Source organism: Musca domestica, unplaced genomic scaffold, assembly GCF_030504385.1.
Source record: "Musca domestica strain aabys unplaced genomic scaffold, Musca_domestica.polishedcontigs.V.1.1 26, whole genome shotgun sequence".
Taxonomy (NCBI): domain Eukaryota; kingdom Metazoa; phylum Arthropoda; class Insecta; order Diptera; family Muscidae; genus Musca; species Musca domestica.
The window spans coordinates 6,005,202-6,024,497 of NW_026712283.1; the positions used below are offsets into that span (position 1 = coordinate 6,005,202).

Genomic DNA, 19,296 nt, shown 5'->3' on the forward strand with positions numbered 1-19,296 from the left:
AGATTGAATTTTAAAAATCACTTATGAGAGGGAAAGTTTTGAGATTGTGTGACCTTACCTTAATTTTGGAGGGCAATTCGTCATTTGTCAAATCCATGCCATAAATATATTGGGCTATTAACAACAACTCCGCATAAATTACAATAAAAAGACTCGAACGCATCATGGCTTTGCGCTGATTCGGTATCATCCACAGAACATTGGCCCACAGCAGCAGCACAAATGTCAGCCAACTGTGGTAGATGATTGACCAGGCCTGAAAAGAGAAAAAGGACGATAAGAAAAAGAAAGGAGACAAATTAAAGCGACAAAGAGAGGGAGAGAGAGAGAGAGAGAATTTCTCTCAATGGAAAAGAGTTTCTCTCTTGGAAAAAAGGCTTCCTGATCTAAAGAAAATTTCATTGGAGAATATGACATTAACCGGAATTTATCTGAGCGACAATGGTTCTGACACGACGAGAAAATACTACCGACGGGAATTTCGCTCGCAGACAATGGCTCTAACAGAAACTTATTTCGGAAAGATTGTTACTGATCAGACCTTCTCTCAGAGAAAATAGTCCTGAAAGAATGATAACTCAGAGAAAATGGTCCTGGCAGGTCCTTATCTCAGAGATAATTGTCTTAAATGGACCTAATCTCAGAATCAAAGGTCCTGACCGGTCGACAATGATTTTGCTTGGAGTTTTTCTCAGACACCATGGTCATGATCTAACTTCATCTCAAAGGAAATGGCTCTGGCCGGACCCAGTTTATGTAGTCCTGATCCGACCGTTTCTCATAGAAAATACTTCTGGCTTTTGTCTGAGAGATAATGGACCTTACCTCAGAGATAATGGCTCTGATCGTACCTTTTCTCCAAGATTCCAGATCGAACCATACCTTAGAGATAATGAGCCTGATCGGATTTTATCTCAGGTGTGATGGTCCTTTCTGAATCTTGTCTCAAAGTTAAAGGCCCTGAAGGGAACATATATGGGAGTTAATGGCCTTTACCGGATGTTATCTCAGAGATATTGGTTATTATCAGAATTAATGTTGGAGGCATAGATCTTGGCAGGACCTTGTCCCAAAGATAATGGTCGTGATATGGCTTTATCTCAGAGATAATGATGTTGGTCGAACCTGTTCTCAGAGAAAATGGTCCTGGCCGGACCTCATCTCAGGACAATGAGGCTGACAGGACCATATCTTACAGATAATGGTCCTGACCAGGCTTCATTTCAGAGATAATTTCCTTACACACAATGATTCTGACAACCATCTCAGAGACCAATGTCTTGATGGGACCTCATCTCAGACACGATTATCCCTGTCGGACTTTCTTTTAGAGATAATGGTCCTTATCCACACTTGCTGACCTTATCTCAGATATAATGGCCATAGAAGACCAGTATGAGGTATTCTAGCCATTTCCTATAAGTACCTTTAATAGGAGACATATAAATGGTATTTTGACCAAAGGAAACGTATAAAATGTCTTCAGGCCAAAAAAAGACTTGTAAAATACCGTTAGACCATGGGTGGCCTTTAAAAGGCCTTCTGGTCATAGAAGACCAATGAGAGGACTTCTGGCCATAGAAGACCTATGAGAGGCCTTCTGGCCATAGGAGACCTGTTAAAGGACTTCTGATCGTGAAATGCCTTAAAACGTCATCAGGCCATAAAAGACCAGCGGAAATTCTTCTGGTCATAGAAGAGATGTAAAATGTCTCCTGACCATAGAAGGTCTTCAGGTCCCGGAAGACCTGTAAGAATCCTTCTAGCCATGGAACCCCTGTTGGAGGTCTCCTCTCCGTAAAAGACCTGTAAAATGTCTTTTGGCCGTAAAGAATCTGAAAGAAGTCTTCTGACCGCAGAAGACCTGTGGAAAGTCTTCGGGCCATAGAAGATTTCTAATAGGATTTTTGCCAATCGAGGTCCTTGGAAGATCTTTTGTCTTACATTGACAAGAAATAGTATTATTTCCCTGTAAGGGCCTGTAAGTGGTCTTCTGGCCTTGGAAGGTCTGTAAAAGATGTTCTGGACTATAGAAGACTTAGAAAAGGTCTTCCGACCATAGAAAATTTGTAAAGCGCCATGGAAGAAAGTTATATGGGTCTGAAAGACCTATAGAAGGTTTTCTGACCATTGAAAACATATGAAGACTCCTGGAAAAACCACAGAAGATCAGTAAAAGTTTTTTTGGCCATGGAACACTTGTGAAAAGTTTACTAGATATAGGAGACCTGTAAAAGATATTCTGATTATTGAAAACTATAGAAGGGTCTCAAGCTACAGAAGAACTGTAAAAAAATCATATTGTTGAAGACCCTTAAAATTTCTTCTGGCCATGTAAAATGTGTCCTGAACTATAGAAGACTTAGAAAAGGACTTCCGCCCATAGAAGACCTGTAGGAGGTCTTCCAGCAATGGTAGACCTATAGAGATCTTTTGGCAATGGAAGACCTGCTAATTTTCGGGCCATAAAAAACCAATGAAAGGTTTCTGATGGTTTAAAACCTGTTAGAAGTTCTCAAGCTGTAAACTTACTGAAAAAGATGTTTTGGTCACGGAAGACCTGTAAAAAGAATTCTGGCCACAGTAAAAGGTCGTGGGGACATAGAAGACCTGAAAATGGTCTTTCTAGATATAGAAACCATGTAAGACCTGCAGAAGGTCTTCAGGCGATAAAAGACCTGTAGAAGGTCTTCAGACAATAATGCAAAGTCTTTTTCTGGTTAAAGAAGAACTATAAAGACCATAGAAGACATATAAAAGGTATCCTGGTTATAAAGGGGTTGTGAAGGCATTGTGAAGGAATTGCATAGAAGACCCCTGTTTCTCTGTCAGCTGAAGATTTGCTAAAGACTTTATCTATAAAAGACCTTTGATCATAAAACACGCCCTAGAAGGTCTTCTGGAAACTCTGAAAATAAAAAAATAAAATCGTTCATACTTACCATCATCAGAACATTGGTGAATATATAACTATTTTGATAGATAAAACCACCAACGCCGGTTATGCCATAGGCAATTTGATCCAATATTCCCGATTTGTATTCCTCTTCGCGATTGTGGGAACGATTTGTTTCCATACTGCTCAGCGGTATGTCATTGGGTGACGTTTGGCCAATGGCTCCGCCGCCAATAGCAACAGTTGAACTGTTCGTATCATTGGCCGGTTTACGTGTAGCCGCACGCATTAACTAAAGAATGAATGGAAATGGAAAGAGAGAGAGAGAGATGGATGAGCACAAAAGACGTTGCACAGAAGAAAATGTTTGGTATTAAAAAGCATTATTTTTATAATGAATTTTCTTATTTGATGTTAAAAATTAATAGGGGACGGACAACTACGTTGTTAGACTTGGACATCAGAAACAAAATGAGGAACAAAATTACAAAATGAGTTAAAACAAAATTAAAAATTAAATGAAAAACATATTAGACTAAGGAATAAAACGAAATGTTAACAATTATCACAAAATGAAATTATTAAACTATAGACTATGACTAGAAGTAGTATCTAAAACTAGACGTTTTTTATGGCATCACATAATTAGTAGAACCTCCTGTGATCTATAAATTGGTATTTTTTTAAATCTATGTATGTTCGATGTCCTTATAAAAATAGTATATTTTCTGTAAATTTCTAAAAATAAACATAAATATTTTCTATACAATTTCATAAACGGTAAGTGAAGTTTTGATGTACCACTGTTAACAAAAAAACGGAACTTAAGTTGTTTACATATCCATGCTGCTTAGGTGTCTCCCTCTAAAGCCCAGAATTCGTCCACTTAGTGGTCATTCTTTAAATCAATATGAGTAAAAAAGTGAAGGTTAAATGTGAACAATTTTATAATACTTCTAACGAGATTATTGAGGTTGCATTTTAGTATTGGTATTAATCATACGCATAGAATTTCTCCTCGAGAAAAAAGTATTAACATATTTAGAATTCGCTTTGGCCAAACAAATTTGATATTCGCGAAAAAAAAACTATATCTTGGCCTTAAAATACAACACTTCTGTTGATGCCGAATATCAGGAAAATGGGGTTGGAGACTATGTCAAAAATTTAATAATGCTTAAAATTGTTTGTAGTTTTTTTTAAGATGCCCAAAAAGGGGTTATTCGTAAGTCACCTTAAAAAATACTTTGCCACGAGATCATCTATAGGCAATGCATCATAAATACAAAATTCTTTTTGGTTAAATCTTCAAAATATCTGAGATACTGGGTACTAAGCTTGGCATGACAAATTATGGTCCAGCAAGGACGTTTTTTGCTCCTCAAAGCCACCAATCCCAACCGTGTAACTTCGTCAAACCGAAAACAGCAAATTAAGTAATATATGACAAAATTCATATAAAAGGACCTTAATTGAGTCTTTCGCCTCACTCAGTAACAAGGATGCTGATTAGACTAAAGGAAACTGATGCTTTCATGTTACGATCAGTAAAACCACAACCTGGTATTTGAACCAAGGTGAGGCTATTTTTATAATACCTTCTGGAAACAATTAGTATGAGGAATTACCAAGGTGTCGTATAGGTACTCGCGTTCAAAAAAGACCAACAATTCTTTTTTAATTTACATATAGAGGGGTTCAAAAGCAGGAGCGGACCCTCTCCTAAATAGCAGAAGAAAAACCATCTCTACTACAGAGAAGAATCATCTGCCATACAAAATTGATGGTCGTACTTCTGCCATACAGAAGAGAGGGTCTTCCTTCTGCCATACAGAAGAGAAGGTCTTCCTTCTGCCATACAGAAGAGAAGGTCTTCCTTCTGCCATACAGAAGAGAGGGTCTTCCTTCTGCTATACAGAAAAGACGGTCGTCCCTCTCTTGTACAGAAGAGAGTGTCGTCCTTCAGCTATACTGAATAAGAGAGGGACGACCCTCTTTTCTGTATAGCAGAAGGAAGACCCTCTCTTCTGTATGGCAGAAGGAAGACCCTCTCTTCTGTATGGCAGAAGTACGACCCTCAATTTTGTATAGCTGAAGAATAACCCACTGTTTTGTATAGCAGAAGTACGACGTTCTCTTCTGTATGGCAGAAGGAAGACCCACTCTTCTGTATGGCAGAAGTACGACCCTCAATTTTGTATGGCAGATGATTCTTCTCTGTAGTAGAGATGGTTTTTCTTCTGCTATTTAGGAGAGAGTCCGCTCCTTCTTTTGAATTCATGGGAGAGATAACCTATAACCGTTTATTCGGATCAGGATTTTATTTGGTTCTACTGAACCTATTTATACAATATGGGCATCGCTGTAAAACTTATAGAAATACCTATTCAAATATCAAACATTTGATGGGAGATATAAGAGATGTCGACACATTTGCACAATTTTAGAAGTGCAGGAATGTAGACTATAATTTGGTATACAGGGTGAGATAAAACAACTGCAACAAAGTCAAACGTCATCATTTTTACATTTTTCTTTAAATTTTATTGAATGAAAGCAAAAAATGTCGGAAATAGCATTAAATTTTAGAAAAAGGTTAGATTTGTTCGAATTGGTCAGCTTTGGCACGAGTTATGGCCTTCAAACGGACAATGAAACCGTAACACGCTTCCCGAATGTTGCTCTGCGGTATTTTGGCCCATTCCCGGCAAAGCGCTTACTTGAGGTGATCGACACTTTGGCGCCAATCTTGCTTTCCAAAATACTCCAGACACAATAGTCTAACGGATTGGCATCCGAAGATTTTGGTGGCAATTGTGCCCTGAAAATGAAGCGAGGAACCTCATTTTGTAACCATTCTTGGGTGGCACGTGCTGAGTACGATGATGCTGAGTCCTGTTGGAATATCCAAGGTCTGCGACCAAAACGTTTGCGTGCCCAAGGCTTTAATACACCCTCCAGAATATTATTGCCGATATCATTCTTAATTTCTTCTGATGCCACAGTGGATTAATACGAGCAGAGAGCGACCATCGGCTGTTATGGCGGCCCACACCATCACCATGGCCGGCGCTTGAGTTCTAGTGGCCGGCCAACCGAAGGTGCACATTTGCAGCTGACCTCTTTGGCAAGTAGACACGATCATTTCCTTTGTTTGGAGAAACCAAAATCGACAGTTCACCACTTTTGGCCAAGCGAAACAACTCTTTAGTTCTTTTGAGACTATTTTCTTTCTGTTGCCGTCCAAGTTCTTGTACTTTTTGGAATTTCAATGGCTTTACCCCGAGCTCATTTTTCAATATTTGCGAATGGAATGGAATATTGCGATATGTTCAGCTCACGAGCCATTTTTCGGCCACTGCGATGCGGGTTTCGATCAAGTTGCTTTTTTTCTTATCGAATCATTTCTGCTGATGTTGCAGTTTTCTTCCGTCCACTTCCTTTACGTCGAGCTACGCTACCAGTATCTTGGTAGGAGACATAAAAGATTTATTCACATTTAAATGCTGGAGTGCTCTAACGATAGCCACTTATGGTTTACCAGCCAAATATAAAGAAATCACACTATCACGCTTGAATTCCATCACGAATAATATTTTTCTCTGAAAAATTCTCACCAAAATGCTTTTGTACGACGCTTGTAAACAATATAATGGGCTGTAACTGGAATAATTTTAACAGCTGTCGGACGAGTGTCTTGGAAATGACAGCAGTCTGAAGTTGGTTGCAGTTTTTCCATCTCACCCTGTATGACCCCATTTTATAAATGCAGGAATGTAGACTATATTGGACTTATTTTTACAAAAATACAAACTTTCTTGTATTATTACCGAGCCGGTTAAAATAACATAATTACATTTTTAATATTTGGAAAAAATGGTTTCACTGAAGTCGGATAAAAGCCAGATTTTGTATCCGAACTTTGGGATCGATAGACCGGTTAAAAGGATATCACGAAAAATGAATTTGCAGTAATCATGCTAGAAATACCTGTGATAAAAATAATATTACTCAAATTACACCAAATAAATGAGGACGCTTCGTATTTGCTATAAATTACATACAAATCAACAGACAACTAAATTGGTCAGGTGTTACCAAGCCCTTGAGACGTATCGTTCAACTGACCTTTATAAGTTTATTATTTAGGCATTACATTTATAAAAACTTGTTATTTTTAAAGTGTGTAATATTATAATCGGTTTTCGTAATATCTTAAAACACAGAGTGTTTATCTGTGTATGAGTGTCGACATCACTCATACGCTCCGCTCCTCTTAACCTACCTCTCAAAAATAAATCCTTTTCTCATCACTTAACATTTACACTCACCACTTACCGTTTATGAAATTTTAAATCTAGTTTTATTATAATTTGAAAATAAAAAAAATGCACACACTCAGCTATTTAACATTTAATTACCAGGAAACCAAAACGTCATTGCTCTACACCACCCCTTAGGAACTAATTAAATGGCTTCCAAAAACAAGTGTAACTAATTAAAATGTAATTGTTATAATTTAAATGGGTTATTATTTTTGCTGCTGTTGTTTCTATTTCATAAAAATGCAACGAATAAAAAGTGAATGTTTTTTAAAGTACCAACAAAAGGCTGTAAGCACTTTTAACTCGTTCTCTCAGCGTGTGTATGTGTGTGTGTGTGCACATTTTTATATAAAAACCATAACAAAAAGAGAGTTAAATCTGAAACAAAAAGTGGTAAAAAAAAAAAATACTTAAAACCCCAACACCATTAAGTGGAACGAACAATGGTTGACAACAATTCATGGAAATGTTGTAGCCATAAATGCCAGGAGCATATAATGCACACACACACGGACACATTTATATAAAATCTTCCCTACAAACACATTAACGTACACACAGAGAGAGACACAGTTATAATATTCTGCTAGACAATTGTTGTTTTGTGTCACTAATGGCCAAAAGGAAGAATAAAAAACAATCACATTCAATGTTCCTACACATATGTGACATTACTAACACACATACATAGATGCACACACTCACACACACACATTGGACAACCAACACCCGATAAAACGCACAATCTCACAATTAAACACAAACAATAAACATTAAAGACAACTAACCAGCAGCTACCAGGCCGCCAGCCAACATCAAGGAATGCCATCACCACCAACTGTTAGTCGGAGACAATAGCTACACCAACAACAGCAATAGGTTTTAGGTTAATTAGTAACACATTACGAGAGATATGTACGATTGGAGGAACATCGTGTTATGGCCAGTTAAAAAAAAATAACCAGTAATAGAATGGAATCTTATCTAAATTCCTTAGGGGAAAACTATAGACGTTACGAGGGTGGTATGATAATGTCATCAGGAGAAGTTTATCGACAGGGTTGCGTATGAGTCATGACATTCATTATACGCATGCAAAGAGGAGACCTTCTTATATAAAACAGGAGGAGGAGACCTTATGTATAACAGGGAGAGAAGACCTCCTTCTATAGAACTGGAGAAGCAGACCTTCTTCTGTAGACCAGAAGGAGCAGACCTTCTTCTGTCGAACTGGAGAAGCAGATTTTTTTCTGTAGAACAGAAGGAGGAGACCTTCTTCTGTCGAACTGGAGAAGCAGACTTTTTTCTGTAGAACAGAAGGAGGGCAACCTTCTTCTGTAGAACAGAAGGAGGGCAACCTTCTTCTGTAGAACAGAAGGAGGGCAACCTTCTTCTGTAGAACAGAAGGAGGGCAACCTTCCTCTGTAGAACAGAAGGAGGGCAACCTTCCTCTGTAGAACAGAAGGAGGGCAACCTTCCTCTGTAGAACAGAAGGAGGGCAACCTTCCTCTGTAGAACAGAAGGAGGGCAACCTTCCTCTGTAGAACAGAAGGAGGGCAACCTTCCTCTGTAGAACAGAAGGAGGGCAACCTTCCTCTGTAGAACAGAAGGAGGGCAACCTTCCTCTGTAGAACAGAAGGAGGGTAACCTTCTTCTGTAGAACAGAAGGAGGGCAACCTTCTTCTGTAGAACAGAAGGAGGGCAACCTTCTTCTGTAGAACAGAAGGAGGGCAACCTTCTTCTGTAGAACAGAAGGAGGGCAACCTTCTTCTGTAGAACAGAAGGAGGGCAACCTTCTTCTGTAGAACAGAAGGAGGGCAACCTTCTTCTGTAGAACAGAAGGAGGGCAACCTTCTTCTGCAGAACAGAAGGAGGGCAACCTTCTTCTGCAGAACAGAAGGAGGGCAACCTTCTTCTGCAGAACAGAAGGAGGGCAACCTTCTTCTGCAGAACAGAAGGAGGGCAACCTTCTTCTGCAGAACAGAAGGAGGGCAACCTTCTTCTGTAGAACAGAAGGAGGGCAACCTTCTTCTGTAGAACAGAAGGAGGGCAACCTTCTTCTGTAGAACAGAAGGAGGGCAACCTTCTTCTGTAGAACAGAAGGAGGGCAACCTTCTTCTGTAGAACAGAAGGAGGGCAACCTTCTTCTGTAGAACAGAAGGAGGGCAACCTTCTTCTGTAGAACAGAAGGAGGGCAACCTTCTTCTGTAGAACAGAAGGAGGGCAACCTTCTTCTGTAGAACAGAAGGAGGGCAACCTTCTTCTGTAGAACAGAAGGAGGGCAACCTTCTTCTGTACAAAAGAATAAGGATACCTATGAATTCGTCTTTTTCGCAAAATGATTTATAAATTCCTTAACATTATCATACCATCCTCGTAAATAATAAAATATTATATTACTAATACATATAAAACATACCAATACCATTACCTGAACTAATTCTAAGAAATATTTATTAATAAAATTCTATTCTATTGACAGTTAACCAGAAAGGATATACTACACACTTAACACACAACTAAGAAGAAGATGAAAAAGGAAACACAACAACAAGAATATCAGAAAAAACACTCTAATAGCCAACACCAAGAAAAGATAACCCAAAAAAACACAACTACAACTGGTCCGGATTATGATTATTTCAGATATTTCTTTGACATTCGGAGAGTGCTAATATTCCACCGGCCACCTCCGATCGCCACCAGCTACCGGGGGAGGTGACACTTGTTTCCTACATGGCTACAATACATACGGACATATATTTACAAAGAGTTCAAAGGACAATGGGTGGAAGGACAATAGAACTGGTATGTGGTTGGAACACGGATAGTTGTTAGCAACAGAGTTAGTGAGTAGTATGTGTGAGTTAGAGTTGTAGGTGTGTGTGTGTGTGTGAAAGAATTTATTTTGGAATACATTTGTTACATAGTTGTGAAATGATTTACAGTCAAAGAGACAGAGAGAGAGTGAGTGATAGCAGGGGAAAGAGAGTAAAACGGAGAGCGAGGGAGCAAGGGGGGCAAGGTAGTGTGTGGTTTGTTTTTGGTGTTAATTACGTACAGGCGTTGTTTCAGTCGGTTCAGTTATATTTTGAGGACGTTGTTGATCACGGCGTAAAGTAACCTAAAAAAAGCGGAAGGAAAAAAGAAGCAAACACATATATAACGGTTTCTTTGTTTTAGAAATTAAAAGAAAAAAAATAACAACAAATAAATAGACATGTTAAAATAACACAACGGGAGAGGAAGTGTCAAAAAAGAGAGAGATAAATAAGATAGGAGATGGTTTAAGAGGACAGGGGAAGAAAACAAAATAAAATGCAAATATTAATTGAGAAAAAATAAAATTAAAGGAAAATATAAAGGAATTGAAGCACAGTTTGAAGAAGTTGAAGAAAATTTTTTGCTTTACAAAGTTGAGGTAAAAGGGGATGGGGATTTCAAGGAAAGGTAAGGACAAACAAGGACAGGAGGAGGAAAAGGAGACCACAATTTAAATACATATTGTTTTCGCAGAAGCACAGGGGCCCATCAAAAATACAAATTTTACATATGTAGCAGGATATTTATTAAATACATTTTTTATAATATTAAAAAATAATAATAAAAAATTTATATTTAGAAGAGGATTCAATTTTTGTTATTTTTACTGAGAAACCATACCCTTGTGTAGACCAACAAACTACTTATTATATATTGCGAAATTTTCAAATTTAGTATTTATTAGAATTTTAATAAAAATAGTTTATGTATGTTTAAAAGTGTAGATAGTGTACAAGCCCTTCTATAAAAATCGGAATTAAAGACTTTAGACTAGAATTTCAATGGACTTAATATACATTCCTTAAAAATTTCCTCAAAATAAAAAAAGTGAATTCTGAAGGATTAAATTTGATTATAAAATATTTCCAGAAGGACTCAATTTTATGTTATGATGGGCTAATAAATAGGTATATTTCACCTTTCTTCTAATTTTTAGAGAAGTTTGGATTCTTTGCTAAATTTTGTGAAGGACTCTTGTTGAAGGTCTAAACTTGGGATAATTTGGAATTTTCTTAGAAAGTAAAATGGCTAAAGATATTTTCAATCTTCTGAAAATGTTTATGTTTTTGAGATTTAAAAAACTGAAATTGGATTTTTAAAATGGTGAAATTTTATAATATTTTCTAAGGAACTACATGTGAATATTTTGCAGAACTCTTTTTTAAGGAGTGTTTTTAAAGATCCAAAGTTAATTTTTTTCTGAGGAGTTTTCAAAGGATTTGACGCGGATTTTCCTAGAATGGGGTGGGTCTAATAAAATATAAAGAAATTGCATCAATATTGGATTTTAGATTTTTAGAGAATTTACAAACAAAATATATTGTTATTTTTCCGTTCATTTTGTAAAGGATTTAATTTAAAAAAACTCGAAATACATTCTTCCAAGAAATTTCTTTTAAAACATGGGAATTCACAGATTTGTCTTAAGGATATAACATGCATTGTTTCCATAATCTTCCTGAAGCAGTTGTTTTTGACCCTTCTTTTTGGCATCAAATGTTAATAGGAAACATATAAATTTTTGGATTTTTTCAAGATCTTACGTAAATTTTCTAGAAAAAATCGGAAGTATATGGATGGATACTAAAACTTACGCTTACGCTTTCCAAAAAAAAAAAAAAAAATAATAACGATCAACCATGGCTAAATAAGGCCGTAGTATTTTCTTAAGGCACAAAATTGATTTTCAATACTATTTTAATGGACTTATGTTGAAAGCCCAATATAGACCTTTTGTGTAGGACCTAATATGGATTTTTCGTAAGTGTTTTTAAACGAACACAAAGAAAATTCATGCAAGAATTGTCTAAAGGATCCATTGTACATTTTTACTAGAATTTTATAGAGGATTCTCAGTGTATTTTACGAGAATATTGTAAAAGATCAAATATGAATTTTCTGTAGAACCTAACGTGATATGAAGTTTCTACGAAGTTAAACTTGGTATATAAAAAATAGTAAATTTTCGACAAGTTTTTAAAAAGTTCTAAGGTTTTCTTTCAGAATTTTCTACAAAGGCTTGCATGGGTTCTTCCGATAACTCTCTAACGTTTTTGTAATGGATATCCAAGAAATTCCTTAAAGTTTAATTTTTTTTGTAACAGGCCCTTCGTGTATTTTTAGAATTTTCTATAGACTTTTCCCATAACTTTTTAAAGAAGATAATACGGATTTTTCAGATAATTTTCTGAGATATGATTTTTCAATTATTTCTTTTCTCGTGGCGGTAATTCTAAGATTTGTTGGGATTTTTCCAAGAATTTTCGAAAGGATCTAAATAAATATTTCTTAAAATATTCAAAGGGACCAAGAGGGAAATCTGTTTAATCAAAACAAAAAAAAAAATCAGGGCTATATTGGATAGTCTTATGTGTATAATTAATTTACATATCGATAATTTTCAAAAAGACCAGAGGTAGATTTCTTTAGATTATTTCAAATGACATAGCAAGATTATTTTTAAATTTTATTTAAAATAAAAATATTCAGGACAAAAAAGATCTAATTTTTTGAAGGACCAAACTTCATTTTTTCCATGGTTTATATGGATTTTTCCGAAAATGATATAGTGTTGGGTTTTCGAATAAAAAAAAAATGGATTTTCAGAAACACAAAGAATGATAACTTTTAAAACTGCTTAGAACCACCACATTTTAGATGAAGTCAATGACACTATGTTTGAATAGACACATTTTTGTGAAAAGCTTAGTATGATTTTTTCTACATATTCCTGTAGGACTAATAAATCTCAAAACAGAAATTCATAGGTTTGTAAGGCATTTTCTGAAGGTAGTGATTTTTTTTTAACTTTTTTATTGAGGATCAAATCTGGGAAATTTTGAGAATTGTTGAAGGACATATCATATTTTTTTTTTTTTTTTGCTACCTTACATGGATCTTTTCGGAGAATATCAAACGCTAACTTTCTGAAGGACCAAAAAGGGATTGTGAATACTATAAATTATATTGAATTTTCATCTTTAAAATTTGTTTTGAACTGAGTATTTCCAGTAATTTCAAGGATACTATCCTCTTACAAACATTTTTTACGCTAAAAATGAATTTTTCTACAACTTTTGATAAATCTAAAGGTAAGTGTATTTTAAAAATAATTTCCAAAGGGATAGATTTCTTCATGGAACTTTCGCAAAGACTTAGCTTGATTTTGTTATCAAGAAAATCAGGGGACTGAATCTATTTCTTCAAAAAAAAAAAAATAAATAAATAAATAAATAAACCCAAACACTTTAATGTATGAAATCCCCCCTAATATACTGAAACACAAACATCACACCCTAATAATACTTTTTTATTGTTGATATACTTTTGGTTTATATTTCGCAAGAGAATTAAAATATTAAATAAAAAATCCTAGTCAACAATGTGGAGTGATGTGGGACGTATGAGTAACATATTGTTGAAATTTCATCACTTATACGACACCTCTTCCAACGAAGAGGAAATATTGTCAACGATCTGAAAATGTACAGACAACCAGTGGGACATTCATTTTTAAAATACATTTAAATTAAAGGGAATATAACTAATCTCTTATATATTTAATTGATAGGAAATAATTTTTAATTAAAATTTTCATTTATACCATTATCATAAGGGTATTTAAACTGTTTTGGTTTGTTAAATATTGTCAAGTTTTCTGAACAAAAAAAAAAAAAAAAGAAAAACAAAAATATTAAAATATATATCAATAAGAACGATGACATTTTGTACAAGATCTTCATTTCCGGATTTTAATTTCCAGACATGGAAACGCATTCACTCAATGTACAAAAATATTTATTTTCTCACAAAAACCTTTTTTTACAACATTTCACCTTGTTGAAAAATATCAAAACCTCACAAAACCCAAAGTAAAAAAAATCAAAAAAAAAATATTAAAATCAAAAAATCAACCTCGGGGAAGTTTTGTAAAAAAAATTAATTTTGTATTGACATGAAAATCTTACATGGAGACGCTGTGTTCTCATTCGACTACCACCATCGCGTTTGCTACTGCGCGTCGACTGAGTTATTAGCGAGATTTGACGCTGTATCTTATGGCTACTGTTGTTATCGAGATCTTGGCCAAAAGCGGTGGCTTGTTTTGTTATTATCTGTTATTTTTTTAGTTATTTTTTTATTTTAGTTAAAATGTTGATATTTTTTTATTGAAAACCGTGTCCAGTTTTAGTCGTTTAGTAAAAAGTTTAGGTTAAAGCCAGACCATATGCAAGCAGCAATTTTATTTATTTTTTTAGAAAAATTAAATAAAAATTGGGGAATAGAAGAAATATGATTTTTGAAAAGAGATTTTTTTGGTTAGTCAGTTGAGAAAAAATTTCTGTAAATTACAAATTTGTTTTTTATGTACTTCTGGTTAGAAAAAGAAGGAAATTTTTGTTATGATTATTTATAAAGAATTGAATTTTAGTTATGATTTGAATTTTTTTTAATTTGAAATCATTTGAAATCCAAAAGGGGAAATTTTTGAAAAAAGTTAAAAAAAAATAAATCAGATTTTGAAACTTACCCTTATTTTAATGAGATTCTTGGTGGTTAGGGCTAATGCATAATAGGTAAAGAATAACACAATCGGATTCAAAAATGAATCCGCTTTGTATTCCGTGTTGTAGACAATGATTCGGATGTCATCGGCACATTTGGATGTGATGAGAGGTTCCAGGCCAATTAATCTGGAATCGAAATTAAATGGATTTTTTAAATATTTTTTTTAAGGAATATTAAAGAAACTTGCATTTTTTGAAAACATTTTTGAAAGACGATCCAACAAACGTGGTTAATTAAAACAAGTAAACAAGCAGCTAAGTTCGGCCGGGCCGAACTTTTTATACCCTCCACCAATTGGAAGGAACTTTTAAAATGTAATAAATAAAAAATTAATTCCGTCGAAAAATACCGCTCAAATAAAACCCTTTATATGTAGGCTATAAGAAGACGCGGTGCTGGATAAATAATTTTCTGTCATAGGCTGTAGTAATGATTCCGAACTTTAAATACGAAATTCGAAACAATTCCGGTGAATAATATCGCACAAATCATAGAAATGCCGAATAAAGGGAGGTACCGTTGCATGGGGGCTAAAATAAGACGTGGACCTGCAGAAAAAATTTTCCGTCATAAATTGCAGTACTCATCACGAACTTCAAATACAAAATTTGACGCGATTCCGGTGAATACTGTCGCGAAAATCCTGAAAATACCGAATATCTCTGGGTGGCGTTATGTGGGTGCTATACTAAAACGTAGACCTATGTAAACAAATCTCTTCCAACGGGTAAGGTACTCAGAGAGAACTCCTTGTGTGGATTTTCAGACTATTCCATTGAAAAATGTGGGTAAAATCGTCAAAATACCGAATATCGGAGGTCATCATTGTATGGGGGCTATACGATTTTGTGGACCTATATAAAAAATTATCTTTCAGGGCGTAAAGTACTCACAGAGAACTCCTTGTGTAGAATTTCAGACAATGCCATTGAAAAATGTGACAAAAATCATCAAAATACCGAGTATCGGGAGATACCGTTATATGGGGGTCATACCATATCGTGGACCGATATAGCACATTTTCGAACTATACCTGCCTGCAAAATCTGTCTGGTGATCTGTGCAAAATTATAGGTTCCAATTTTAATTCGTTTTTACTTTATCGTGATTTCAACAGACGGACGGACCGGCAGGGCTAAATCGTCTTAGAATTTTACGCTGATCAAGAGTATATACAGGGTGAGATAAAAAACTACAACAAAGTCAAACGCCAAATTTTATTGATTGAAAGCAAAAAAAATGTCGGAAAAAGCTTAAAAATTTAGAAAAGTTTAGATTTGTTCGAATTGGTCACCTTTGGCCCGAATTATGGCCAAGGAAACCGTCACACTCTGCCCGAATGTTGCTCTGCCGTATTTTGACCCATTCCCGGCAAAGCACTTGCTTGAGGTGATCGACACTTTGGTATTTTTTAGTGCCAACCTTGCTTTCCAAAATCCTCCAGACACAATAGTCTAACGGATTGGTATCCGCAGATTTTGTTGGTCATTTTGCGCTGGAAATAAAGCAAGGCACGTCATTTTGGAACCATTCTTGGGTGGCCCGTGCTGAGTCCTGTTGGAATTTGCATGGTCTGCGGCCAAAATGTTTTTCCTGCCCAAGGCTTTAATACACCCTCCAGAATATTTTCGCGATAATGTTCGGCATTTATTCTGGTGCCACGGTCAATTAATACGAGCGGAGAGCGACATCGCCTGTTATGGCAACCCACACAACCACCATGGCCGGCGCTTGAGTTCTGGTAACCAAACGAAGGTGCACATCTTCAGCTGACCTCTTTGGCAAGTAAACACGATCATTTTGTTTGTTTACAAACTGCTGGACAACGAATGTTTTCTCATCGCAGAAACCCAAATTCGGCAGTTTAACACTTTCGCCCAAGCGAAGCAACTCTTTAGCTTTTTTGAGTCTATTTTCTTTCAGTTGCGGTGTAAGTTCTTGCACATTTTTGAATTTCTATGGCTTTACCCTGAGCTCATTTTTCAATATTTGCCGAATGGAATATTGCGATATGTTCACCTCATGAACCATTTTTCGGTCACTGCGACGCTGGCTCCGATCAAGTCGCTTCTGTACTTTTCGAACCATTTCTGCTGATATTGCTGTTTTCTTCCGTCCACTTCCTTGACGTCGGGCTACGCTACGCCAGTATCACGGTAACGAGCGATGATACGAGGCACAAAAGATTTATTCACATTTAAATGCTGGAGTGCTCTAGCGATAGCCCATTGTGATTTTCCAGCCAAATATAAAGAAATCACACTAATCCGCTTGAATGCCATCACGATTAATTTTTTTTTTCGGGAAAATTCTCGCCAAAATGCTTTTGTACGCTTGTAAACAATATAATGAGCTGTCACTGGAATAATTTCAACAGCTGTCGGAGGAGTGGCTTAGAAATTACAGCAGTCTGAAGTTGGTTGCAGTTTTTTAATCTCACACTTTATATTCTTGATGTCGATCACCCTAGCTTCCGATTGAAATAAAGTAGTGGTAGTGTCAGCAGGTCTTTTGGTATTGAAAATAGGCCATGTATGTCCACGTCTGCGTATAGCCTCCCGATATTCGGTATTTTGATGATTTTAGCGACATTATTCGCCGGAATTACTTCAAATTTTTTAAATGAAGTTCGTAATGGATACTACAGCCTATGACAAAAAAAGTATCCATGCAGGTCCACGGCTTCCTATAGCCCCTATATAACGGCACCTCCCGCTATTCGGTATTTTGATGATTTTAGCGACATTATTCGCCTGAATTACTTAAAATTTTTTAATTGAAGTTCGTAATGGATACTACAGCCTATGAAAGAAAATTCCCTGTGCAGGTCCACGTTTTGGTATAGCCCGCATATAATAGTACCTCCCGATATTCGGTATTTTGGTGATTTAAGCGACATTATTCACCGGAATTGTCTCAAATTTGCTATTTGAAGTTCGTAATGGATACTACACCCTATGACAGAAAATTGTCCGTGCAGGTCCACGTCTTCGTATAGCCCCCATATATCGGTTCCCGATATTCGGTATTTTTATGATTTTATTTACATTATTCGCCGACTCTTTTTTTTAGTTTCGCATTTGAATATTTGTAATGGCTTATGGCAAAAGTTGCCGATGCAGGTCCACATCCTCGTATAGACCCTAATATAACGACTACATTCGGCATTTTTAAGATTTTAACAGAATTTTTAAGGGATTTTTTTTTTATTTTTTTGAAAACTGCCAAATTCGTTCCAAATGGTGGAGGGTATTAGAAGTTCGGCCCGTTTACAGCTTTACAGTTTTTCACTTGTTTTAAATAAACTTTCAAGAACCGTCAAGGATATATTCGAATATTCTTTATAGGAAATTTTTAGGATATATTCAAGCTTTTATTAACAATATTTTTAGGGATTTTGAATCAAATATCAAGGACTTTCAATGACATATTTGCAGATGTTTAAATAGTATTTCCTGTCCATTTGTTATTCCAAGTATGCCATTCAAATCAAAACCACAAAACAAGCTACTTAAAATCCCCCTCTCTCATCTTGCATTGCGGAACAATGGAGAGCAAAATCACCGTATCAACTATAAATCAACTAAATCTAAATCGTTCACTTTGTCTTTTTTCTGCTGTTCGGCCATCAGTTACCAACCCCAATGCTGGCCAACAAAGTAGCATCAGCTCGCAGGCATATCATTAATAATACAAGCTTGAAAATATGTAGACAAACACACACACACACATCAACTTACCTGGCTGTTAAACTTGTCTTCTCCAAATGGTCCTGCATCCATGGCGTTTGATAGGCGACAATACAAAGGGTATGGGCCACAATGACAACCATAACGAAACGTAATAACATGGCAAATTTCCTAGAAGAACAAAAAAAAAAAAAAAAACAAAAAACAGAAAATGAAAACGGAAGCCAAGAGAAAAAAAAGATATATTAAATAAGAATAACGGGATAGATAAATAGATGTTCTGAAGGAAGGGAAGAGGGGGAGGAAAGAATAAAGATATCTAAACGAGTACCAAAATGAAAACTAACAGAAACAAATCACAGATATCAGTGGTAATTGGGTTGGACGGGTTTTGTTAAGGGGAATTGTTTTCAAAGGGGGTGGTGTGATCAGTTGGACAGCTCTGTAGGGTATTCCATCAGGAGAAGACTCCCGAATTATCTTAATTTTACAGAAGACCCTGAACGAAATTTAGACGATCTTTGACAGATTATCTGTCTCGGAAGATTTTGTTAAGGGGAATTATTTTCAAAAGGGGTGGTATGATGAGTTGGACACATCTGAAGGGTCTCCTATCAGGAGTAGATCCCCGAATTATCTTAATTTTACAGAAGACTCCTGAATGAAATTTAGACAATCTTTGACAGATTATCTGTCTCGGAAGATTTTGTTAGGGGGAATTATTTTCAAAAGGGGTGGTATGATGAGTTAGACAAATCTGAAGGGTCTCCTATCT

The 19,296-nt window shown here is 35.9% G+C and overlaps 1 protein-coding gene across 2 annotated transcripts in view; it reads right to left on the minus strand.

Moving 5' to 3' along the window:
- The window catches only part of LOC101894350 (piezo-type mechanosensitive ion channel component), a 183,448-nt gene that overhangs the window by 40,258 nt on the left and 123,894 nt on the right, over positions 1-19,296 (minus strand). The window contains exons 8-12 of one of the 2 annotated variants that reach the window (XM_059123949.1): positions 18,573-18,692; positions 14,795-14,957; positions 10,283-10,345; positions 2,943-3,188; positions 59-256 (exon numbers count right to left, since the gene is read on the minus strand). In XM_059123949.1, coding sequence (XP_058979932.1) covers positions 59-256; positions 2,943-3,188; positions 10,283-10,345; positions 14,795-14,957; positions 18,573-18,692 — 790 coding nt within the window. The remainder of the gene's footprint in view (positions 1-58; positions 257-2,942; positions 3,189-10,282; positions 10,346-14,794; positions 14,958-18,572; positions 18,693-19,296) is intronic. The other variant, XM_059123950.1, reaches the window with a different exon arrangement.